This window comes from Nerophis lumbriciformis, linkage group LG18, assembly GCF_033978685.3.
Source record: "Nerophis lumbriciformis linkage group LG18, RoL_Nlum_v2.1, whole genome shotgun sequence".
NCBI lineage: Eukaryota > Metazoa > Chordata > Actinopteri > Syngnathiformes > Syngnathidae > Nerophis > Nerophis lumbriciformis.
Window position 1 is genome coordinate 33,399,795 of NC_084565.2, and position 22,706 is coordinate 33,422,500.

Sequence of the window (22,706 nt, forward strand, 5' to 3'; positions counted from 1 at the left end):
TAATTTGAAATCCTTTATAAACTTTATAAATGTTGTTTATGTGATTGAACAATTTTGGTCCCAGTGTTGATCCCTGGGGTACGCCACCAGACATATTCAAAGCTATAGACGTGTGTTTGCCTAGCTTCACGGAATGCTTCCTATTGGTTCTTACCCAGTTCAAGACCAACCCTCTGATGCCATAGCATTCTAGTGTTAATTGACTCAATGAAGACTTTGTGGTGATTGTTTTACGATCTGATGCGATGATCATCATTTACGCTTCCTAAGTTTTTATGGCAGCTTTTTGTCGTAATGCCACATTGTGCACTCCAGTGCAGCACAAGGACCCACTTAGAGGCCAAATGTCCACAGACTGAAACTTTCTATCTATGCCTCGTTGAGCAAAGTTAATGCAAAGACACATGTAACTCCCACGATCATGCACTCATGGGGGCAGTCCGTCACGGGCCAGGGAGTCCAGAAATTTATTTCCGTAGGTCCCGGCAGGAGCGACCACTTGGGAGCGGCTTGTTCTGGTGTAACGAGAAAGAATGGTGTCCTCTCTTTGCTTTGTCCCCCGTCCTATTAATCCTCCCAATTCTGCAAACCCACGAAGCAACAGTGGCATGAACTTAAAACTACATTGGCTAAACTTTCTTAACCACTGCTCAGATATGTGATCTTCCTCCTGGATCCATCAGCGATTTCGCAAATGAGCACAATTTGACGGTGCACTGGTCTGAAAAATACATTCATAGAGACTGTGCGCTGTACACAGGTAACGCATGCCCTGCCACATTCGCCTTTATTCGTCCTTTTGGGTCCAAATGATTAAATAAGCGAAAATGTCAAGTGATGAACCAAATCTAATGTTTATTGACTTTGGCTTGGTCCACACAAGACTCAAGAAGGACAGGGAGAGAACAAAAAGGAGGTTGGAGGTTTTAATTCAATTCAATAAAGTAAATATGTGACTCTTGAAGCTGCTGTATTTCACCGGTCAGAAAATATAAAAATAACAATGGTTAGCATATGTTGCCAATAGTGGTTTAAAGGAGATTTACATTTTTGGGGAATTTTGTCTATCATTGACAATCATTATCCATCCATCCATCCATTTTCTACCGCTTATTCCCTTTTGGGGTCGCAGGGGGCGCTGGAGCCTATCTCAGCTACAATCGGGCGGAAGGCGGGGTACACCCTGGACAAGTCGCCACCTAATCACAGGGCCAACACAGATAGACAGACAACATTCACACTCACATTCACACACTAGGGCCAATTTAGTGTTGCCAATCAACCTATCCCCAGGTGCATGTCTTTGGAGGTGGGAGGAAGCCGGAGTACCCGGAGGGAACCCACGCAGTCACGGGGAGAACATGCAAACTCCACACAGAAAGATCCTGAGCCCGGGATTGAACCCAAGACTACTCAGGACCTTCGTATTGTGAGGCAGATGCACTAACCCCTCTGCCACCGTGAAGCCGGTCATTATGAAAGACAAAAATACATTTGCTTTTCTTTTCTTTTTTTATGCATTGTAACTCATAAATAAGCATTAGCAAACGTCAGCCAACAAAGGATCCAACGGGAGTCGCTCTATTTTGCCTATAAAAACATCCAAAAACTTCCGTCAAGGTTTTATATACATACTGTACGTACGATAATGGCTTTTTTGCCGATATTCCAATATTGTCCAACTCTTAATTACCGATTCCGATATCAACCGATACCGATATATACAGTCGTGGAATTAACACATTATTATGCCTAATTTTGTTGTGATGCCCCGCTGGATGTATTAAACAATGTTACAAGGTTTTCCCAAAATAAATCAACTCAAGTTATGGAAAAAAATGCCAACATGGCACTGCCATATTTATAATTGAAGTCACAAAGTGCATTATTTTTTTTAACATGCCTCAAAACAGCAGCTTGGAATTTGGGACATGCTCTCCCTGAGAGAGCATGAGGAGGTTGAGGTGGAGGCGTTTTTAAAAAGTCATACATTTTACTTTTTGAAACCAATACCGATAATTTCCGATATTACATTTTAAAGCATTTATCGGCCGATAATATCGGCAGCCCGATATTATCGGACATCTCTATTATATATGTAATATAGTAACAGGCACATTCATAATAACATGTAATATTTACGTATTTTGCTCGTTTCAAGCATACTACGGGGTATCAATTTCATAGACGCATCACAACGTTGGCTTTTTCCTTCAACAACATTGACTACAACTCACGGCAGACTTTGATAGACAACAAACATAATAAAACAAACACTTACTGTACAATGTTTACCATCACTGGCAGTACGACTGATGGGATGTTCTTATCTTCCAGTTTAATTGAAGAATTAATCATTGGGACGGCGTGGCGCAGTGGGAGAGTGGCTGTGCGCGACCCGAGGGTCCCTGGTTCAATCCCCACCTAGTACCAACCTCGTCATGTCCGTTGTGTCCTGAGCAAGACACTTCACCCTTGCTCCTGATGGGTGCTGGTTAGCGCCTTGCATGGCAGCTCCCTCCATCAGTGTGTGAATGTGTGTGTGAATGGGTAAATGTGGAAGTAGTGTCAAAGCGCTTTGAGTACCTTGAAGGTAGAAAAGCGCTATACAAGTACAACCCATTTATCATTATCATTTATAGAAAAAAAAAGGCGGTGTAATTAGCGTCTTTTCGAGTCTTTCTTGCCATTAATGTCAATGTTGACCAACTTCTACTATGCAAGTGAGAGGCATGATTTATAATCTAGACTTAACTTTCACCAGATCAGAGGCGAGAGAGCAGCTCACCAGCTCATGATGTCAATAGCAGCATAGGCTAGTTACCTCTCTGTGATCACGGCACCGCTAATATTAGGTCCTTAATGTTAGCAGCTTGTAATAACAATATCGGTAATACTTGGTTAATATACAGGTAACGAAATGTAAATGGAGTACTGTTGGCGCTTTTTGGATGTTTTTTTAATGGGTTTTATGGGCACAAAACAACGCAATGACGTCATGACTCCCATTAGCTCTGTTGTTATCTGACTTTTTTATCATGTATTCACGAGTTAGAATGCATTAAAAAAAAACATTTGTTCTTGTCTTATATAAGGAATTGTGAATCATAGGCAAAATTAAAAAAAAAAAAAAAGTGCAGTTTCCTTTTAACATATAATTGTGTATATTTGTCATAATTTGAAGTGAAACGAAAAGATTTAAAAATGGTGCTGTGGTGGTCGCTATATGTAAGAAAATGTTTTTGTTAGAGGGACGTTGCTCATAATTTTTTTAGCGTATTGCCATGTGGTTTATTTTATTGTCAACGTAAAAAATGTGTTATTACTACACATTTTGTTTGTAAAAAATAAAATGAAAAAAATAAAAAATAATATATATATATATACCGTATTTTTCGGACTAAAAGTTGCAGTTTTTTTCACAGTTTGCCCGGGCTCCAGTGCGACTTATATATCTTTTTTTTCCTTTTTTACTATGCATTTTTGGCAGGTGCGATTTATACTCCGGTGCGACTTATACTCCGAAAAATACGGTGTATATATATATATATATTACATGAGAAAGATTATTCCCAGTGTCCATGTTTCAACCTTGCGGCGTATTGTAACGTACATGCATTCTTGTCCTCTTTGTTTCCGTACCATCTACAACAATGGAGTGCTCTGGTACTCTGTCCCTACTAGCTACGTTCGCTATAGACAATCAATTCAAAAGGGGGGGGGTGTATCTAGTTATATCTATGGTTGGACCAATAGGAGGGTGGGACTGCAGCATGTTTAAACGCAAGTGCCATCTAGGCAATCCGAGACTTAGAGCAGATTTAAGGGAGGTGTTTGCGGAGCTACACTGGCACAGAGTGGTGATTTATAGGTACTTCTTGTATTGGCAATTAAGTAAATTTACGTTCAATGTAGCGTCTTTTGGTAAAAGTGCAGAGTTTCTCATACTGGTTGACTCGAAGACAACAAATCAAAAATGCCATTCCAATATTTAATGTGATTGTAGTCTCTAGTTTTGCTCCTCCTAATGAAATACATTTTCATATATGTTAATATATGTATTCTGGTTTAATAAGATGCCATGCATGTGTTTTAAAGGCTATGTATACATAAAACTTAAATTATCGTGCTTTAGGCTGTAAAAAAAGTGAATGAAAAAAGCAATGATCATGTGAAAATGTGGGTCCCAGCCAGAGTGAGACCAGTTGAGAACCCCTTTTTAAAGGACACTCTTCACAAATACGCATAAATAAGTAAAACAAAAACAAATAAACATTTATATAAAGTGTGAAAAGACCACTTAAGCAGGTGGATATTGAGAAGTGATTTGAATGTCTGTAGAGAGTCTGAGTTCTTGATATGTGGTTGCACGGTAATGGTACTTTATTGTCCCACTTAGGGGAATTTGTCTTAGACTCAGCAACTGTGCCTTAAAAGGTATTCACAACCACGATGCCAGCAAACAGTCCATCAACAGCCATAACATTTGAACAGTTACAAACAGCAGCGTATTACACATCCTTTAACATTGCACATTACACACTGCACATACCTACACCAGTGGTAAGACATAAATTAAAAGACATATGCTAAAAAGACACCATAGTAAAAGGACACAATCAAAAATATTGCAGTATCTTTAGCCTAAAGCAGCATTGTTTAGCAATTTGATGAAGGTCGGAAGGTCTTATTCTTAAAGCTGTCGAGTTTGCAGTTGGGGACTCTATATCGTCTGCCTGAGGGTAAGAGATGGTATTCTAAGTGAAAATTATGTGATGGCTCAGTCACTATCATCTGGGCTTTCCTAAGAACAGCTTTGTTCATAAATGGACTGCAAGGTCTGATAGTCACTTTTTCCCACGTGTACTAAATGAGCCAGTCTGGTTTTCAGCTTCACTGTAAGGTTGTCTTCCCAGGCTGACATCCCATATCGGAGCAAGCTCTCCAGTACGGCCTTATAAAAATTAAAATCTGGCGTTTTTCCCCCCATACTTTCCACATGGACATTTAATCTCAAAGAGTTACCTTAAATGAACTCCGAGATACGTATATGAGCTGACCTGCTGAGGATGTATTACAACAGAGCTGTAGTCTCCAATTGATTTTGAGTCCAAGACATCTGGTTAGTTTTGTTAAAGGGGAAGATTATCACCAGGTCTATGTAAGCGTCAATATATACCTTGATGTTGCAGAAAAAAGACCATATATTTTTTAACCGATTTCCGAACTCTAAATGGGTGAATTTTGGCGAATTAAACGCCTTTCTATTATTCGCTCTCAGAGCGATGACGTCACTACGTGACGTCACATCGGGAAGCAATCCGCCATTTTCTCAAACACATTACAAACACCGAGTCAAATCAGCTCTGTTATTTTCCGTTTTTCCGGCTGTTTTCCGTACCTTGGAGACATCATGCCTCGTCGGGGTGTTGTCGGAGGGTGTAACAACACGAACAGGGACGGATTCAAGTTGCACCAGTGGCCCAAAGATGCGAAAGTGGCAAGAAATTGGACGTTTGTTCCGCACACTTTACCGACGAAAGCTATGCTACGACAGAGATGGCAAGAATGTGTGGATATCCTGCGACACTCAAAGCAGATGCATTTCCAACGATAAAGTCAAAGAAATCTGCCGCCAGACCCCCATTGAATCTGCCGGAGTGTGTGAGCAATTCAGGGACAAAGGACCTCGGTAGCACGGCAAGCAATGGCGGCAGTTTGTTCCCGCAGACGAGCGAGCTAAACCCCCTGGATGTCTTGGCTCACACCGTCCCTTATGCCACCGAAGATGATCAAGAGAAGAATATCGACCCTAGCTTCCCTGGCCTGCTGACATGTGTATGTCTACAGAATATATTAATTGATGAAAATTGGGCTGTCTGCACTCTCAAAGTGCATGTTGTTGCCAAATGTATTTCATATGCTGTAAACCTAGTTCATAGTTGTTAGTTTCCTTTAATGCCAAACAAACACATACCAATCGTTGGTTAGAAGGCGATCGCCGAATTTGTCCTCGCTTTCTCCCGTGTCGCTGGCTGTCGTGTCGTTTTCGTCGGTTTCGCTTGCATACGGTTCAAACCGATATGGCTCAATAGCTTCAGTTTCTTCTTCAATTTCGTTTTCGCTACCTGCCTCCACACTACAATCATCCGTTTCAATACATGCGTAATCTGTTGAATCGCTTAAGCCGCTGAAATCCGAGTCTGAATCCAAGCTAATGTCGCTATAGCTTGCTGTTCTATGCGCCATGTTTGTTTGTGTTGGCATCACTATGTGACGTCACAGGAAAATGGACGGGTGTATATAACGATGGTTAAAATCAGGCACTTTGAAGCTTTTTTTAGGGATATTGCGTGATGGGTAAAATTTTGAAAAAAACTTCGAAAAATAAAATAAGCCACTGGGAACTGATTTTTAATGGTTTTAACCCTTCTGAAATTGTGATAATGTTCCCCTTTAATATTCAAAATGAGATGGTAAGAGTAGAGGCAGCAACGTGTGTCTGGTTTTAGTGATAGACGTCAACTTGGATAAAATAATTTAATTAACTATTGGTTATATTGAGCTGATCAGTCAGTTATAACCATATGTTGCAGACATTTCCCTGTCTGGTTCTATGGTTATCATCACATTTTGAGGTGTTTTTTTCCCCAAAACATTTCCGAAAATTGTATACCGGTAACCTCACAGATGTTTGATATTAGAGGATCTTCTGTACTAGCCTCCAAAATATATTTCAGTGTTTGTGTTTCAGTATCTTGACATTCGTGCACTACTCTGTACTTTGCTCCTTTTGATTCTATTATCCATTTGACCCAGAAAGACGAGTCGGGTAGGTTTGTGTCTGATTTTAAAAGACTGCAACTTTTCTGCAAGCTTCAAAAACAAAGTTGACTTTCTCAGGTCGAACTGAGAGTTGGTGTCGTGACTCTGCCACTGATCAGGAACTGTTCAGGTAATTATTTACCGGATCATTAAATAGTGCTTGTTTCTCTTTTTCTCCCAAGAGAATATCTGAGTGTTCTCTATTCTTGCGTAGGAGCGAGCTTTCTGTGGAGAAGAGCTCTGTGCTGCAGTCTGAGCTACAATCATGTAACCAGCTACAAGAACTGGAGCCACTCAATAAGTGTAAGTCTAGTTTTGAATTGGTTTTGTTTTTTTGTTTTTGTTTCTCACAAAGCGGAGAATTCATATTTGCTGCTTGGCGCATTGGTACCTCCGCTATAGCGGCTTTGTTGCGAGCCATTAAAAAATAATGGTTTTTTAGAAGCATCTTGAAGGAAAGGTGCAGATTGCACTTTAAAAAACGTTTAGTGTGTGGCGAACCTATATCGTGACACAGAGCTTTTTGGAAAGACTTTCTACATGTCTGTGAAAATCTTTGTTAATTTTTGAAGGTATAAATGACTGATTTTGGACCTCTTTTCTAATTAATCCCAAATGTGTTCAAAATGATATTTTCCCCCAGCAAGCCTCTCTAAGTATGTCTTTATGAACTTTGTATTGTTCAATGCGAACAGAAAAATGTGTTCCTCAAACAAATATATATATATATATTTTCTATCATACCATGAGATTTCGGAACTTGTATTAACTAAGAAAAAATCCTATGCTGACATTTAGCTCCCCAAATATTCAAAAAAATGAAATATGTTACCTGCGAGCTTATTGGTACTTTGGTACTACTACCTGTTTTAGTCAAACCACGTCACTATAATTTGGTCCCTATAGTCTGTAGCAGGGGTGTCAAACTCAATTGCTTGTTCATTCAAAATTCCAAGGACACTTAAAGGGGAACATTATCACAATTTCAGAATGGTTAAAACCATTAAAAATCAGTTCCCAGTAGCTTATTATATTTTTCGAAGTTTTTTTCAAAATTTTACCCATCACGCAATATCCCTAAAAAAAAGCTTCAAAGTGCCTGATTTTAACCATCGTTATAAACACCCGTCCATTTTTACTGTGACGTCACATAGTGAAGCCAACACAAACAAACATGGCGGAAAGAACAGCAAGCTATAGCGACATTAGCTCGGATTCAGACTCGGATTTCAGCGGCTTAAGCGATTCAACAGATTATGAATGTATTGAAACGGATGGTTGTAGTGTGGAGGCAGGTAGCGAAAACGAAATTGAAGAAGAAACTGAAGCTATTGAGCCATATCGGTTTGAACCGTATGCAAGCGAAAACGACACGACACGGGAGAAAGCGAGGATGAATTCGGCGATCGCCTTCTAACCAACGATTGGTATGTGTTTGTTTGGCATTAAAGGAAACTAACAACTATGAACTAGGTTTACAGCATATGAAATAGATTTGGCAACAACATGCACTTTGAGAGTGCAGACAGCCCAATTTTCATCAATTAATATATTCTGTAGACATACCCTCATCCGCGCTCTTTTCCTGAAAGCTGATCTGTCCAGTTTTGGAGTTGATGTCAGCAGGCCAGGGAAGCTAGGGTCGATATTCTTCTCTTGATCATCTTCGGTGGCATAAGGGACGGACGGTGTGAGCCAAAACATCCAGGGGGTTTAGCTCGCTCGTCTGCGGGAACAAACTGCCGCCATTTCTTGCCGTGCTACCGAGGTCCTTTGTCCCTGAATTGCTCACACACTCCGGCAGATTCAATGGAGGTCTGGCGGCAGATTTCTTTGACTTTATCGTTGGAAATGCATCTGCTTTGAGTGTCGCAGGATATCCACACATTCTTGCCATCTCTGTCGTAGCATAGCTTTCGTCGGTAAAGTGTGCGGAACAAACGTCCAATTTCTTGCCACTTTCGCATCTTTGGGCCACTGGTGCAACTTGACTCCGTCCCTGTTCGTGTTGTTACACCCTCCGACAACACACCGACGAGGCATGATGTCTCCAAGGTACGGAAAACAGTCGAAAAAACGGAAAATAACAGAGCTGATTTGACTCGGTGTTTGAGAAAATGGCGGATTGCTTCCCGATGTGGCGTCACATTGTGACGTCATCGCTCCGAGAGCGAATATTAGAAAGGCGTTTAATTTGCCAAAATTCACCCATTTAGAGTTTGGTAATCGGTTAAAAAATATATGGTCTTTTTTCTGCAACATCAAGGTATATATTGACGCTTACATAGGTCTGGTGATAATGTTCCCCTTTAAAATAGTGGGCCAAACAGGATTAGGAAGGATACAGATTAAGATATAGCTATGAGATCCAAGATATTAAGATACATATATATTATGCGTCAGTAATCTTTGGTTGTGTGCAAAATGTGTGTGAATGTGTTTTTCTGCAGACATATTTTTTTTTGTAAACTCCACTTGTCAACTTTATTTTTAACATCATTGAAAGCATCAGTGCTGGTGTTGGAAAAGTGTGAATGATTTGGTGTAATTGGTGTGCCACTAAATTATTGCTACTTTTGGTGGTAATATGACACACCAAGTAAGAATGGTTAGTGCAATGCATTCTATTAATACCATTGTGGCCACTATCAATAGTTATATTAAGATGTAGATGAGGTGGTGATGCAACAGTAAGCTTGGATTCTTATTTGCTGAAATTCACCATAGGGCTGGATTCCTACGGCCACATAAAATAACTTGGGTCGGAAGTCTATTGTCCATGTACAAGAAAAGATTTTGACATTGTGTCATGTGTTGACTACAAAGAGCACTTGGACAGATTGTTTATCAACTTCAAATTGCCCAGCTGCTATTCACATGGATAAAGAATGCAGTCTGCATACACAGAAGGTTCATTAATGAATCAAGTCCCAGTGCAGCGGGATCAGTGCAGCTCCCTGGCAAAGGAATCTGCCACTGGCTCAAAATGATTCCTCCAGAAGTCAACACTTGGCTTCCTGGCTTAAACCCAGACCTGGCTTGGGCTTCGGTGGCAGTGATGTTGCTACATCTGGTTCCCAGGAAGGGTGGCGGAGAGCTCGAGGTCTTGCCATTGGTCTAGGGCCAACCAGATACAGCCTTTTGTTCCCTTCTAAAACTGGCACTTGTTTGTGGGTTCATTATCGGAACCTGGGCTGAAGTAATACTGTTTTTTATCTCTGTGCTTTCCTCTGCAGGGTGCTTGCTGACTATCATCCTGCTGATGAGGGCGCTAGATCCCCTCGGATACGAGAAGGAGACTCTTGCTCATTTCCAAACTCTCAAAGTAAGGCCACAGGGAAATGTAGTGTTCATTAACTGGAGGTGACTTTATTTCACACCGCCTCTCCCTCAGGAAGTGGACTCAATGCGCTCAGCCTACTACAGCGACCTGTGCAGTAAGTTCATGATCGAAAACACCATTTTGAAAATGGAGTACGCTGAAGTGCGCGTCTTCAGTGTCGCTGACAAGGTTTGCGTCGAACGATCGACACACCAAACCCTCTTTCATTTTTGAACGGTCACTGCTAGCTTCTTTCCCAACAGAACCTGACCATGTTGTGCCATTTAGACCAGCTGCTCCTCGTTACCCATATCAACCTGTCCTCCAACCAGCTGCGGCTAATTCCTGCTCACTTCGCCATGTTGCAGTGCCTGGAGGTGAAAATATGACACGACCCCAAAGTTTCTGCTTGTGTTTTTAAAGGGAAAGTGCATTTTGGGGGGGAATTTTGCCTATCATTCACAATCCCCATGTAAGACAAGAACATATGTTTTTGCAAATTTGTAAAATGCGGCAAGTACGAGTTGGCAAACAATGCACATAATGGGAGTAATCTATTGCACCTATGAAACCCTGTAAAAAAAGATCCAAAAACAGCCAACAATACTCCTTTTACATTTTGTGACCTGAATATTAACCAAGTACTAGTGATATTGTTATTATAAGCGCTAACGCAGAGGAACTACTTTTTGCGCCGCTGTGGTTACAGAAAGGTAACTAGCTTACGCTGCTATTGACATACTGTGCTGGCGAGAGAGACACGGAAAGACACTCTTTTGCCTTCTTACCTGCGTGACGATTATGATTAATTCTACATCGAAACGGGAAGATATGAACATTGCATCAGTCGGCATACCAGTGAGAGCAGATGTTTTACAATAAGTGTTTGTTTTATTGTTTATTATGTTGATAGTTAGGTAACACATACCACACTGACAAAGCTTAACCTATTGTTACTATAACAATCTACAAGGTTAATATAGATGGCTTCTCTTTTTTCCCCTCCATTTATCTGCTTTCGTTTGTATTTCAAGTTATCATTACATAAATGTATCATTGCATCTGAACAATGGCATAGTTGATAATAGAGGTAATTGTTATTATTCATTATCAATAGTGCTATTTCTATTGGCATTTGTATTGCTCCATTTGTAGTGTAATAATGATCATTGTCATTTCTATATTATTATTTATTTCACTAACTGCTTCTTTTCTATCACTTTTACCATCATATTTGTACATATCCTATATGCTGATGTTTTTCTATTGTTGTGTTTGCTGTTGTTGTTTTTGTCTCTCTGTCTTATCCCCCTCTTTTCCCCACAATTTCCCCCTCAATTTTCCTTTTTTTCTCTCTTTCTATTCCCTCCTGCTCCGGCTGCACCAAATAATAATATAAATCCATTTAAATAAAGTCAAATACAAATAAGGAAACAAGAGAAGTATCCCATACGTCTCTTTTGTAAAGTAAATTTGTACAGCAAATATGGGCATCTACATCAACTATATGATTTGCTTGAGAAACTGGACGGGACAAAACAAACAAAAAAAAAAACCCAAAACAAACAAAAAATATACTGATAGTTAGTCTTGTTTAGCACTTAGCAACGTGTCTACTTGCTGGGTCTGTTTGTCATTCATCTTCTAACACTTGTAGATCTTCCTCCTTGTATTGAGGCTCAAAAATAAAAGGTTCTGGATCATAATTTTTCTCCAAGTAGTCGTCGTTGGCTCTCATGTAGTCTACCATGAGTAGTACCGTATTTTTCGGAGTATAAGTCGCACCGGAGTATAAGTCGCACCTGCCGAAAATGCATAATAAAGAAGGAAAAAAACATATATAAATCGCACTGGAGCCCGACCAAACTATGAAAAAAAACTGCGACTTATAGTCCGAAAAATACGGTAGTAGCAGTTGTTGTTTTTGAAGGAAATAACAAACGTTAATAGGCTGTCGTATGCTTAAAATGAGCAAAATATGTAAATATTACATGTTTTTAATGAACGTGTCTGTTACCACATTACATATATACTTACATTGTATATAAAAAAATTTTGGTTTTTGGAGGTTTTTTCACCTATGGTCACGAGCTTTGGGTTATGACGGATCACGGGTACAAACGGCTGAAATGAGTTTCCTCCGCCGGGTGGCGGGGCTCTCCCTTAGAGATAGGGTGAGAAGCTCTGTCATCCGGGGGGAGCTCAAAGTAAAGCCACTGCTCCTCCACATCGAGAGGAGCCAGATGAGGTGGTTCGGGCATCTGGTCAGGATGCCACCCGAGCGCCTCCCTAGGGAGGTGTTTAGGGCACGTCCGACCGGTAGGAGGCCGCGGGGAAGACCCAGGACACGTTGGGAAGACTATGTCTCCTGGCTGGCCTGGGAACGCCTCGGGATCCCCCGGGAGGAGCTGGACCAAGTGGCTGGGGAGAGGGAAGTCTGGGCTTCCCTGCTTAGGCTGCTGCCCCCGCGACCCGACCTCGGATAAGCGGAAGAAGATGGATGGATGGATGGATGGATGGATGGAGGTTTTTTAAGAGCGCTTTGTAGGTGAAACTCCTATTGGCTCCATTTTTAGCTGACTTTTGCTAGCGTTTATTGCATGTTAAAAAATGCATGAAAAAAACGACTCACTTAAGGACTGTGATTGATAGGCAAAATTCCCCCAAAAAGTGCCTTTTCCATTTTAATACTTTATATTTTTGCTATTGTGTGTGCGCTGTGCAATAGTTGCGTCCCTGACTTTCACCACAGGTATTGGAGGCTGATGATAACGCCATAGAACACCTTGAAGGAGTCTGCTGCCTTCCCAAACTGGAGGAGGTCCTCTTGAAGAATAACAGTATCCTTTGAAGTTAGTTTGGTCTCTTGGGGCCAGCACAGACCAGATACGGTCATGACTTATACATAAACTACCTTATTACAGGTGCACATACAGAAAAATTGAAGGCTACAGCGGCCCACTTTTCAGGGGCCAAAATTCAGAGCACAGTTCAGACTGGATAAGCATTTGTCGCACCCCTAATTATCACTTTCGACTGTGTTATCATTAGGGATGTCCCGATCCGATATTTGGATCGGATCGGCCGCCGATATTTGCGAAAAAATGTGTATCGGCAAGGCATGGGAAAATGCCGATCCAGATCCAGTTAAAAAAAAAACCTCCGGTCCGTGTTTTCCAACGCACCGATTTAAATAATACATTCCACTTTTCTGCTGGTCCCTAATTTCAGTTCCGCATTTTCCAGCACACCTTCCACACATCCACAGGTCTGTGGATTCTCACGCAGTTGCTTTTAGCTGCTGGCATTACACGACAGGCTCTTCTCACTCTTTTCTGTGTCTCTGCTTCTCACAGACAGCGAGCGCCCCTTCTTACACACGTCACATACTGTCACGTCATACGTCACATACGTATACGTCCTCTCCCAGCAGAGAGGTAGCAGCATGGCTAACGTTAGCTGTGATATTAGCGCAGCCGTGTGACCAACGTTCTCTCTAAGGTGCGCGCTGCTCAAGCGTCCTCTGCGCATAGCAATTATATGCCACGCACAAAATCAAATAAAAAAATAAGCGCATAACAATTTTCGACACACGGACACGACAGAGAAAACAGTTTTCGTCATCATTGTTCAAATGTTGTAACGTCTGTCGAGACGCTTATCTTCATTCGGTGCCACACGTCCACACCATCAAAATGCAGAGGCAAACATTTCCACATCAACACCGTATGAAAAAATTAGTAATTTTTTTAGTTGTGATTTCCTTCTCTGCATGAAAGTTTAAAAGTAGCATATATTAATGCAGTATGAAAGAGAATGTTTTAATGTAGACATGCAAGCCTTGAAAGAAAATTTTGAAAATCAAGACTACATTTCCTGCAAATGGGTGCATTTCTACCCTATATTTTAACTTTAGATTTATTCTCATATCAAACTCTTTTGGCTGTCTTTTTGACACTTACATCCGGCGCCCCCCTTCACACCCCGTATTATAAATAATGTAAATAATTCAATGTGATTATCTTGTGTGATGACTGTATTATGATGATAGTATATATCTGTATCATGAATCAATTTAAGTGGACCCCGACTTAAACAAGTTGAAAAACTTATTCGGGTGTTACCATTTAGTGGTCAATAGTACGGAATATGTACTTCACTGTGCAACCTACTAATAAAAGTCTCAATCAATCAATCAAAACACATAGAATCATCATACTGCTGTGATTATATGCATCAAGTGTTCATTCAAAGCTAAGGCAAAATATCGAGATATATATCGTGTATCGCAATATGGCCTTAAAATATCGCAATATTAAAAAAAGGCCATATCGCCCAGCCCTTGTTTCAATGATGCCATTTCTTTTTGTCATGTATAATTTTGTCTATTTTGTGTTTATCCTTGAATAAACAGGTCAGTTTCTTGTTACCAACCATTGTGTGTTATTCAAACTCCCCTAATTCAGCTGGCTAGTTGTTATCAAGAGTACTAAAACCCTTTTCAACATGATTCTGACAACTAAGTAGGCTAAATAACTTTAAACTTTAATACATGCTCGGATATGCCTGTATCGGTCAGTATCGGTATCGGTCAGTATCGGTATCGGATCGGAAGTGCAAAAACAATATCGGTATCGGATCGGAAGTGCAAAAACCTGGATCGGGACATCCCTAGTTATCATGCATATTTGATGTGTTATTTGGTACAGGCAGGGTTTAATAGTTAAAGCTGCGTCATTGTTATTTGTATTCACTTTCATGTTTTATACTTTTGGTTGTAATTTGGCCCCCTTATTAGAAGTTGTTGATCCAATGCAGCCGATGAATACCACTGTGGCCCCCAGTTCCAGTTGTAATTCAAAAGAGTATATGTATAGGAAATACAACAATAATGGCAAGGTTAGTTCGGTTTGGCCTCCTTATTTACAGAAGCTTGTCATGAACGTTGATTTTCAAATGGTCTAACGAGCCACATCGGACCAGAGGAGGTATTTCATCCGGCTTTAGACACCTGTGTACTAAGCTATCATCATCTTAGCTTTGTGTTATAAGTGACCAGGCAAATTAGTGTAAAAGCTAGCAATACATTTTATAATAATAATATGCATGTATATTACTTTTAACGATGCCAAGAGCCCCCAAAAATGGTCAAATGTCTTCTGAGCTGCACTTTTGACACTTGTGTTATTTGTTAATTTACATGAGGGGGGTCCAAATAGTTCACACACATTATATACTACATATGTTTAATGACATTAAAATTGTATTATTAGTGTAGTATTAGTATTTCAGTTGTATATCTTTAAATTGTGGCCTTTTTTTTTAACCTATTGTCCCCATGTTTGGTGCCTATCAAAAACAAACCAGGGGCTGGCCCGGTTACATGATTACATAACACTTGGACTGGGATCAAGGACAAGTTGTTTAAAATTTAGTACAGTTTAGGATAAAAGTTTAGTTTCACTTTTCACACCGTTAACGCTTGTAATGGTGCCAAGTGGGAAAGTAAACGAACGTTTGTTTGCTGCTCCGTGACTCCAGTTCACCCGCAGGACTGGAGCTGTACAGTTTTTTGTTCTGTTCATTTATGCAACTTTATTGATAGCAAAGGGCAAATGAGTCCACTCTAAGGGGAGATGTCAGAATGTAGTGAAAATGTTGATGTCCCCTGCTATTATTTGTGTGATGCTTTGCTGGCCTCTGTCCAAATAGTCCATCTGCCACAGGACTTGACCTCACAAACCTAAAGCGAAACCCAACGGCAAATCTTTACAGAACAACAGATTAGTAGTGAAATTCACCGCAAATAAAAACTTATTTAGCTACTTCAAGGTTAAGGAGGGCTTCTGCTGGTGAATTATATTTTATACGCCGTGCCAAAATCCAATCAATATGGGCTATAGTGGACGCCAATAGTGTTAAGAAGTTGAGTCTTATATTTAATCCCCACTCACAGTTAGCAGTCAGGCAATGTGTGATTCAGCTCAGTGTGTGCCTGCAAAACAACCCTGCTAAGAGAGTGCACGCATCTGACAGCGTGTGAGTTGCCCCACATAAGGAAAAATACTGTTTGCAAACTTTAAGGAGATTGTGCCATTGCACACGGCTCAGCGAGTTGATTTTTTTTTATATACTCAATGGTTTGATTGACTATAAGTGAAGTTTGCCATTTCAAGCAGTGTCGTTAAGTCAGCACAGCACCTTCCCCTTCACGCTTCATTTCCTCTTATAATCTTGGAGGGATTCATGAGCTCTGCAGGTTAGGATGCTTATGTAGTACACACATTGTTTTTCTTTGTTTGCACGGTTTCAGTGCGTAAATGCAGTAGATGTAGAGAATAGACCAGTGGTTCTTAACCTCGTTGGAGGTACCGAACCCCATTAGTTTCATATGCACATTCACCGAACCCTTTTTTAGTGAAAAATAAAATGTTTTTTTTTTTCAAATTCAAGACAAAGTTATATGTTTTTGGCAACACTTTAGTATGGGGAACATATTCTAAGTAGCAAAGACTTAATTTAGAGTTATTTGGTTAGGGTTAGGGTTACGGTTTGAGGGTTTGGGCCAGGGTTAGAGGGTTAGGGTTATAATAAGGCCATGCCGAATAAGGCATTAATAAGTACTTAATAATGACTAGTTAAGAGCCAATATGTTACTAATTTGCATGTTAATAGGCAACTAATTAATGGTGAATGTTCATCATACTAAAGTGTTACCATGTTTTTTTACTGGTGCACAAAATGAACCGTGCATGAACATCACCTTGTTCAAAGAACAAAACCAACACTGTGTCTAAACTCACAACAAATGACACACCTGCAAATCAGTCTGACTTCTGCTGTTGCCGTATCCGTAATACGCCGATAGGGAGAAGTTTTTATATACACGATGAGTCGGGTGTGTTTTGACCTCCGCCGAACCCCTGAGGCCGACTCACCGAACCCCTAGGGTTCGATCGAACCCGGGTTAAGAACTACTGGAATAGACACATTTTCTTTTTCCCTTTGTTGAAGCACTGGGGCGCTCTTGACAGCATCTTATCAGTATATTGACTTTGCAGAAGCACTCCAAAAACGTATCTCTCGTTAACAGCCCCCAGCTTTAGGGCATCCCACATATTCAAATTGAATTTAGGTCTGGGACCCAGCTCGGCCATTCCAAAATGTATGTTTTCTCTTGTCGCTATGGTTGGCGCTTGAAGTCCTCATACTCATTGTCAGTCTCCTCAGTTCTCTGGCAGGCGTCTGAGCATTGTGGGCCAATTTGGAACTGCTCACAAGTCCCTCTATCCTGACAATGATGCTGCCACCACCATGCTTCACTGGGCCTATCGGGTTCATCGGTTGATTTCATGCCACAAACACAGTGGATCCTCGCATATTCGCAATTCAGCTTTTGTTTTTTGCAGATATTTTGGTCTAATATTGTTTTATTCATATTTGCTGCTCGCTCTGATGATAGACCAGCCGTCCAGAAACTTGAGGGTTTTTGGTAAGAATTCAGCTACGGCCATCCTCATCACTGCCGGTGTGTCCTTGGGCAAGACGCTTCACCCACTTTGTTCCCACTGGTGTCTGAAAGTGAATGAATATCTGGTGATGGTCGCAGTGGCCATAGACGCAAATTGGCAGCCATGTTTTCGTCAGTCTAACAGAGGGCAGCTGAGGCTACAAATGTAGCTTCCCACCATCAGTGTGTGAATGTGGAGAGACTGAATTATGGGTTCTCAGTTGTCAATGTAAAGTGCTTTGAATGTCTAGAAAGGCACTGTATAAATCTGATATATTATTAGCAATTAGCCATATATATATATATATATATATATATATGTATTTATGTATGTATATATATATGTATATACAATGTATATATATGCATGTATATGTGTATATATATATATATATATATATATATATATAGATTAGAGATGTCCGATAATGGCTTTTTTGCCGAAATCCGATATTCCGATATTGTCCAACTCTTAATTACCGATACCGATATCAACCGATACCGATATATACAGTCGTGGAATTAACACATTATTATACCTAATTTTGTTATGATGCCCCGCTGGATGCATTAAACAATGTAACAAGGTTTTCCAAAATAAATCAACTCAAGTTATGGAAAAAAATGCCAACATGGCACTGCCATATTTATTATTGAAGTCACAAAGTGCATTCTTTTTTTTTACATGCCTCAAAACAGCAGCTTGGAATTTGGGACATGTGGAGGTTGAGGTGGGTGGGGTTGGAGGCGGGGGGCGGGGTTGAGGTGTGGGGGTAGCAGGAGGTGTATATTGTAGCGTCCCGGAAGAGTTAGTGCTGCAAGGAGTTATGGGTATTTGTTCTGTTGTGTTTATGTTGTGTTACGGTGCGGATGTTCTCCCGAAATGTGTTTGTCATTCTTGTTTGGTGTGGGTTCACAGTGTGGCGCATATTTGTAACAGTGTTAAAGTTGTTTATACTGCCACCCTCAGCGTGACCTGTATGACTGTTGATCAAGTATACTTGCATTCACTTGTGTGTGTGAAAAGCCGTAGATATTATGTGACTGGGCCGGCATGCAAAGGCAGTGCCTTCAAGGTTCATTGCCGCTCTGTACTTCTCTCTACGTCCGTGTACACAGCGGCGTTTTAAAAAGTCATACATTTTACTTTTTGAAATCAATACCGATCATTTTGAAACTGATACCGATAATTTCCGATATTACATTTTAAAGCATTTATCGGCCGATAATATCGGCAGTCCGATATTATCAGACATCTCTAATATATACACATACACGTATATGTATATACAAACCCCGTTTCCATATGAGTTGGGAAATTGTGTTAGATGTAAATATAAACGGAATACAATAATTTGCAGAACATTTTCAACTCATATTCAGTTGAATATGCTACAAAGACAACATATTTGATGTTCAAACCGATAAAATAAATAATCATTAACTTTTGAATTTGATGCCAGCAACACGTGACAAAGAAGTTGGGAAAGGTGGCAATAAATACTGATAAAGTTGAGAAATGCTCATCAAACACTTATTTGGAACATCCCACAGGTGAACAGGCAAATTGGGAACAGGTGGGTGCCATGATTGGGTATAAAAGTAGATTCCATGAAATGCTCAGTCATTCACAAACAAGGATGGGGCGAGGGTCACCACTTTGTCAACAAATGCGTGAGCAAATTGTTGAACAGCTATTGCAAGGAATTTAGGGATTTCAACATCTATGGTCCGTAATATTATCAAAGGGTTCAGAGAATCTGGAGAAATCACTGCACGTAAGCAGCTCAGCCCGTGACCTTCGATCCCTCAGGCTGTACTGCATCAACAAGTGACATCAGTGTGTAAAGGATATCACCACATGGGCTCAGGAACACTTCAGAAACCCACTGTCAGTAACTACAGTTGGTCGCTACATCTGTAAGTGCAAGTTAAAACTCTCCTATGCAAGGCGAAAACCGTTAATCAACAATACCCAGAAACGCTGTCGGCTTCGCTGGGCCTGAGCTCATATAAGGTGGACTGATACAAAGTGGAAAAGTGTTCTGTGGTCTGACGAGTCCACATTTCAAATTGTTTTTGGAAACTGTGGACGTCGTGTCCTCCAGACCAAAGAGGAAAAGAACCATCCGGATTGTTATAGGCGCAAAGTTGAAAAGCCAGCATCTGTGATGGTACGGGGGTGTATTAGTGCCCAAGACATGGGTAACTTACACATCTGTGAAGGCGCCATTAATGCTGAAAGGTACATACAGGTTTTGGAGCAACATATGTTGCCATCCAAGCAATGTTACCATGGACGCCCCTGCTTATTTTAGCAAGACAAAGCCAAGCCACGTGTTACGTCAACGTGGCTTCATAGTAAAAGAGTGCGGGTACTAGACTGGCCTGCCTGTAGTCCAGACCTGTCTCCCATTTTAAATGTGTGGCGCATTATGAAGCCTAAAATACCACAACGGAGACCCCCGGACTGTTGAACAACTTAAGTTGTACATCAAGCAAAAATGGGAAAGAATTCCACCTGAGAAGCTTAAAAAATGTGTCTCCTCAGTTCCCAAACATTTACTGAGTGATGTTAAAAGAAAAGGCCATGTAACACAGTGGTGAACATTCCCTTTCCCAACTACTTTGGCACGTGTTGCAGCCATGAAATTCTAAGTTAATTATTATTAGCAAAAAAAATAAAGTTTATGAGTTTGAACATCAAATATCTTGTCTTTGTAGTGCATTTAATTGAGTATGGGTTGAAAAGGATTTGCAAATCATTGTATTCCGTTTATATTTACATCTAACACAATTTCCCAACTATACTTTTGCTACAGTATAGCCTGTCTAAATGCTACATTTAATTTTCATTGGTGTTTTAGACATTTTTTTTCATTATTTCTACTGTTTATATTTTGACATTGAATATTTGAATCATTTTGAAACCTAAACAAGATATTTGTTATTTCATGCAATAAGTCACAAATGGCTATTCAGATAAAGGAAGTTAGCTAATAGAAAAAAAATTGTTTGTACTCTTTATGATTTTTGAATTTGGGGCAGTTAGAGGTGGAGAGTCGAAGAGACAGACATTGGCTCTAAAATCCAAGGCAGTGTCCACTAAAGCAGAAACAAAAAGGAAAATGCAAGCTGCTCAGAAATTTGCCAGGAAAACAAAAATGCCAAAGTAATGTGTGAATGAACCAACGTACGTGAAAATAATGTAAATAACTAGACGAACCATCTGTGACTGTGCAGTGAACACTTGTAAGGTTGTAAATACTGTATAGAGTAGGCTAACCCATGTGGTTCCTGTGGATGTGAACACAAGTTGTAATTACTGTAGGGACTGAAACAGACATAGTGGTTCATTTGGATGAATGGGTTATGTATTTATGTAAACACTGTTGATTAGTTTTTAATTCTTTAAACACTAAAACATATGTAAATGATGTATTTTTTTTGCTAATGTTTGCATGTTCAATTGCTAAAAAAAACAGGAGCTTTTGAGCTTTGCGGCCCCCAGACCCCCGACCTAATTTTAATAATTTTCTGTATGTTTCATTAAGTGTAAATCACATGCCTGCTAAAGCACTGAATGCAGTCATTAAAGTCAAATGTGCCTCGTAAAAATATTAGTTTTTGGGTTGCAACCATTTTCTAAATGATTAATAGTGATGTATTTTCATGCTATATTAACAAGGGGTTGTTTACTGTCGGTTTCTCTGTTTGTCCTCAATGTGTTGATTTAGTGTGTCACTGGACCGTGTTCAGCCTCGATGATGAGGCTTATTTATCACGCCATGTCACCCAAAGGCTTCTCCTTTAACCTAATTGTGCAGAAATCTCCACATTGGCAGCTCTGCGGCCGCTCACATCCTGCCCCAAGCTGCGGCGCCTGGATCTCCGTGGCAACCCCGTCGCTCAGGCGGCCGGCGTGGAGTCGGAGCTGTCCGAGCTGCTGCCTACCGTCACATGTCTGCTGCTGTGACGAGGGGCGGTAGTCGGGAGCCGTCACTCAAAAGCGTTGCCGCCGACAGCGCCGGGCAGTTTGCGAAGGAGTGAGTGGATGTTTTTTTTCCAAGCGTGTTGTCACTTCCACTTGTTTGGTAGAAATTCAATCAAAACAGCCTCCACACGTCTCAATGCCTCTGAAGGTGTATATCAAGACCACTTTAATGAAAAGTCTATTTGTTGTTTGTGTGTGTGTGTGTGTGTGTGTGTGTGTGTGTGTGTGTGTGTGTGTGTGTGCGTGCGTGCGCGTATGAGTCACTGTTGCATTTCTGAAAATGTGCGTCTGAATGAAGGTCTCGTAATACCTCCAAATGCATGCTGAAACCCTCCTCCCCAATCACGGATGTAATTGACTGTATGTGGGTGCATCAGTGTGGTCGTGGTTTTATAAGCTTTAAAATAATTTGAAGCAACCATAAGAACACAGAATGGAGCAGACCTAATTCTGCAGCCAGATCATGATTGACAGTTAATCCTTGGGCCATACTCGAGCGACTCAAAGCTTTTTTTGAATGCAATCATGGATAAATACACAGACATGGGGCTGGTTGTTTTTCCCCTGGGCCTGCGATAGTCGTGAATCTATGAATTTACATCAGTGCGTTTGTTCAAGGGGATCCGCACTCTTTTTTAGGAATTTTGCCTATCATTCACAGTCCCTATTTGAGACAAGAACACACGTCTTTTTCTTTTCTCTGTGTTATAAATCATAAAATACTGATAGCAAGAGGATAACAATGAAGGTCATAGGATACGATCTATTTTTCCTTAAGCCCTTTAAAACATCCATTAATGTTTTATATACATGCTGTAAGTATGTACTGTACTAAAAGGTACATTTATGATATGTAATATTTACAGTCTTTTTGTCAATTTAAGCATCATTGCTATGATTTCAAAGATGCTCAGCAACGCAATTTCCGTCCACAAAAAACAACTACAGTTGTCTCTTGTTTTTCGCATTAATTGGGACCGTACATGACCGCGATAAACGGCTTTACGACACTTTTGATAATAATTTAAAAAAAATCATAGAGCATAAAAACTGTT

At 40.4% G+C, this 22,706-nt stretch overlaps 1 protein-coding gene across 1 annotated transcript in view; it reads left to right on the top strand.

Annotated features, from left to right (window-relative positions):
- Positions 1-22,706, top strand: part of rabggta (Rab geranylgeranyltransferase subunit alpha) — a 37,231-nt gene that overhangs the window by 13,909 nt on the left and 616 nt on the right. The window contains exons 10-17 of the mRNA XM_061978164.2: positions 655-760; positions 6,904-6,955; positions 7,040-7,128; positions 10,062-10,150; positions 10,220-10,336; positions 10,411-10,524; positions 12,900-12,987; positions 21,485-22,706. The exon at positions 21,485-22,706 is cut by the window's right edge and continues 616 nt beyond it. Coding sequence (XP_061834148.2) covers positions 655-760; positions 6,904-6,955; positions 7,040-7,128; positions 10,062-10,150; positions 10,220-10,336; positions 10,411-10,524; positions 12,900-12,987; positions 21,485-21,633 — 804 coding nt within the window. The 3' untranslated portion in view covers positions 21,634-22,706. The remainder of the gene's footprint in view (positions 1-654; positions 761-6,903; positions 6,956-7,039; positions 7,129-10,061; positions 10,151-10,219; positions 10,337-10,410; positions 10,525-12,899; positions 12,988-21,484) is intronic.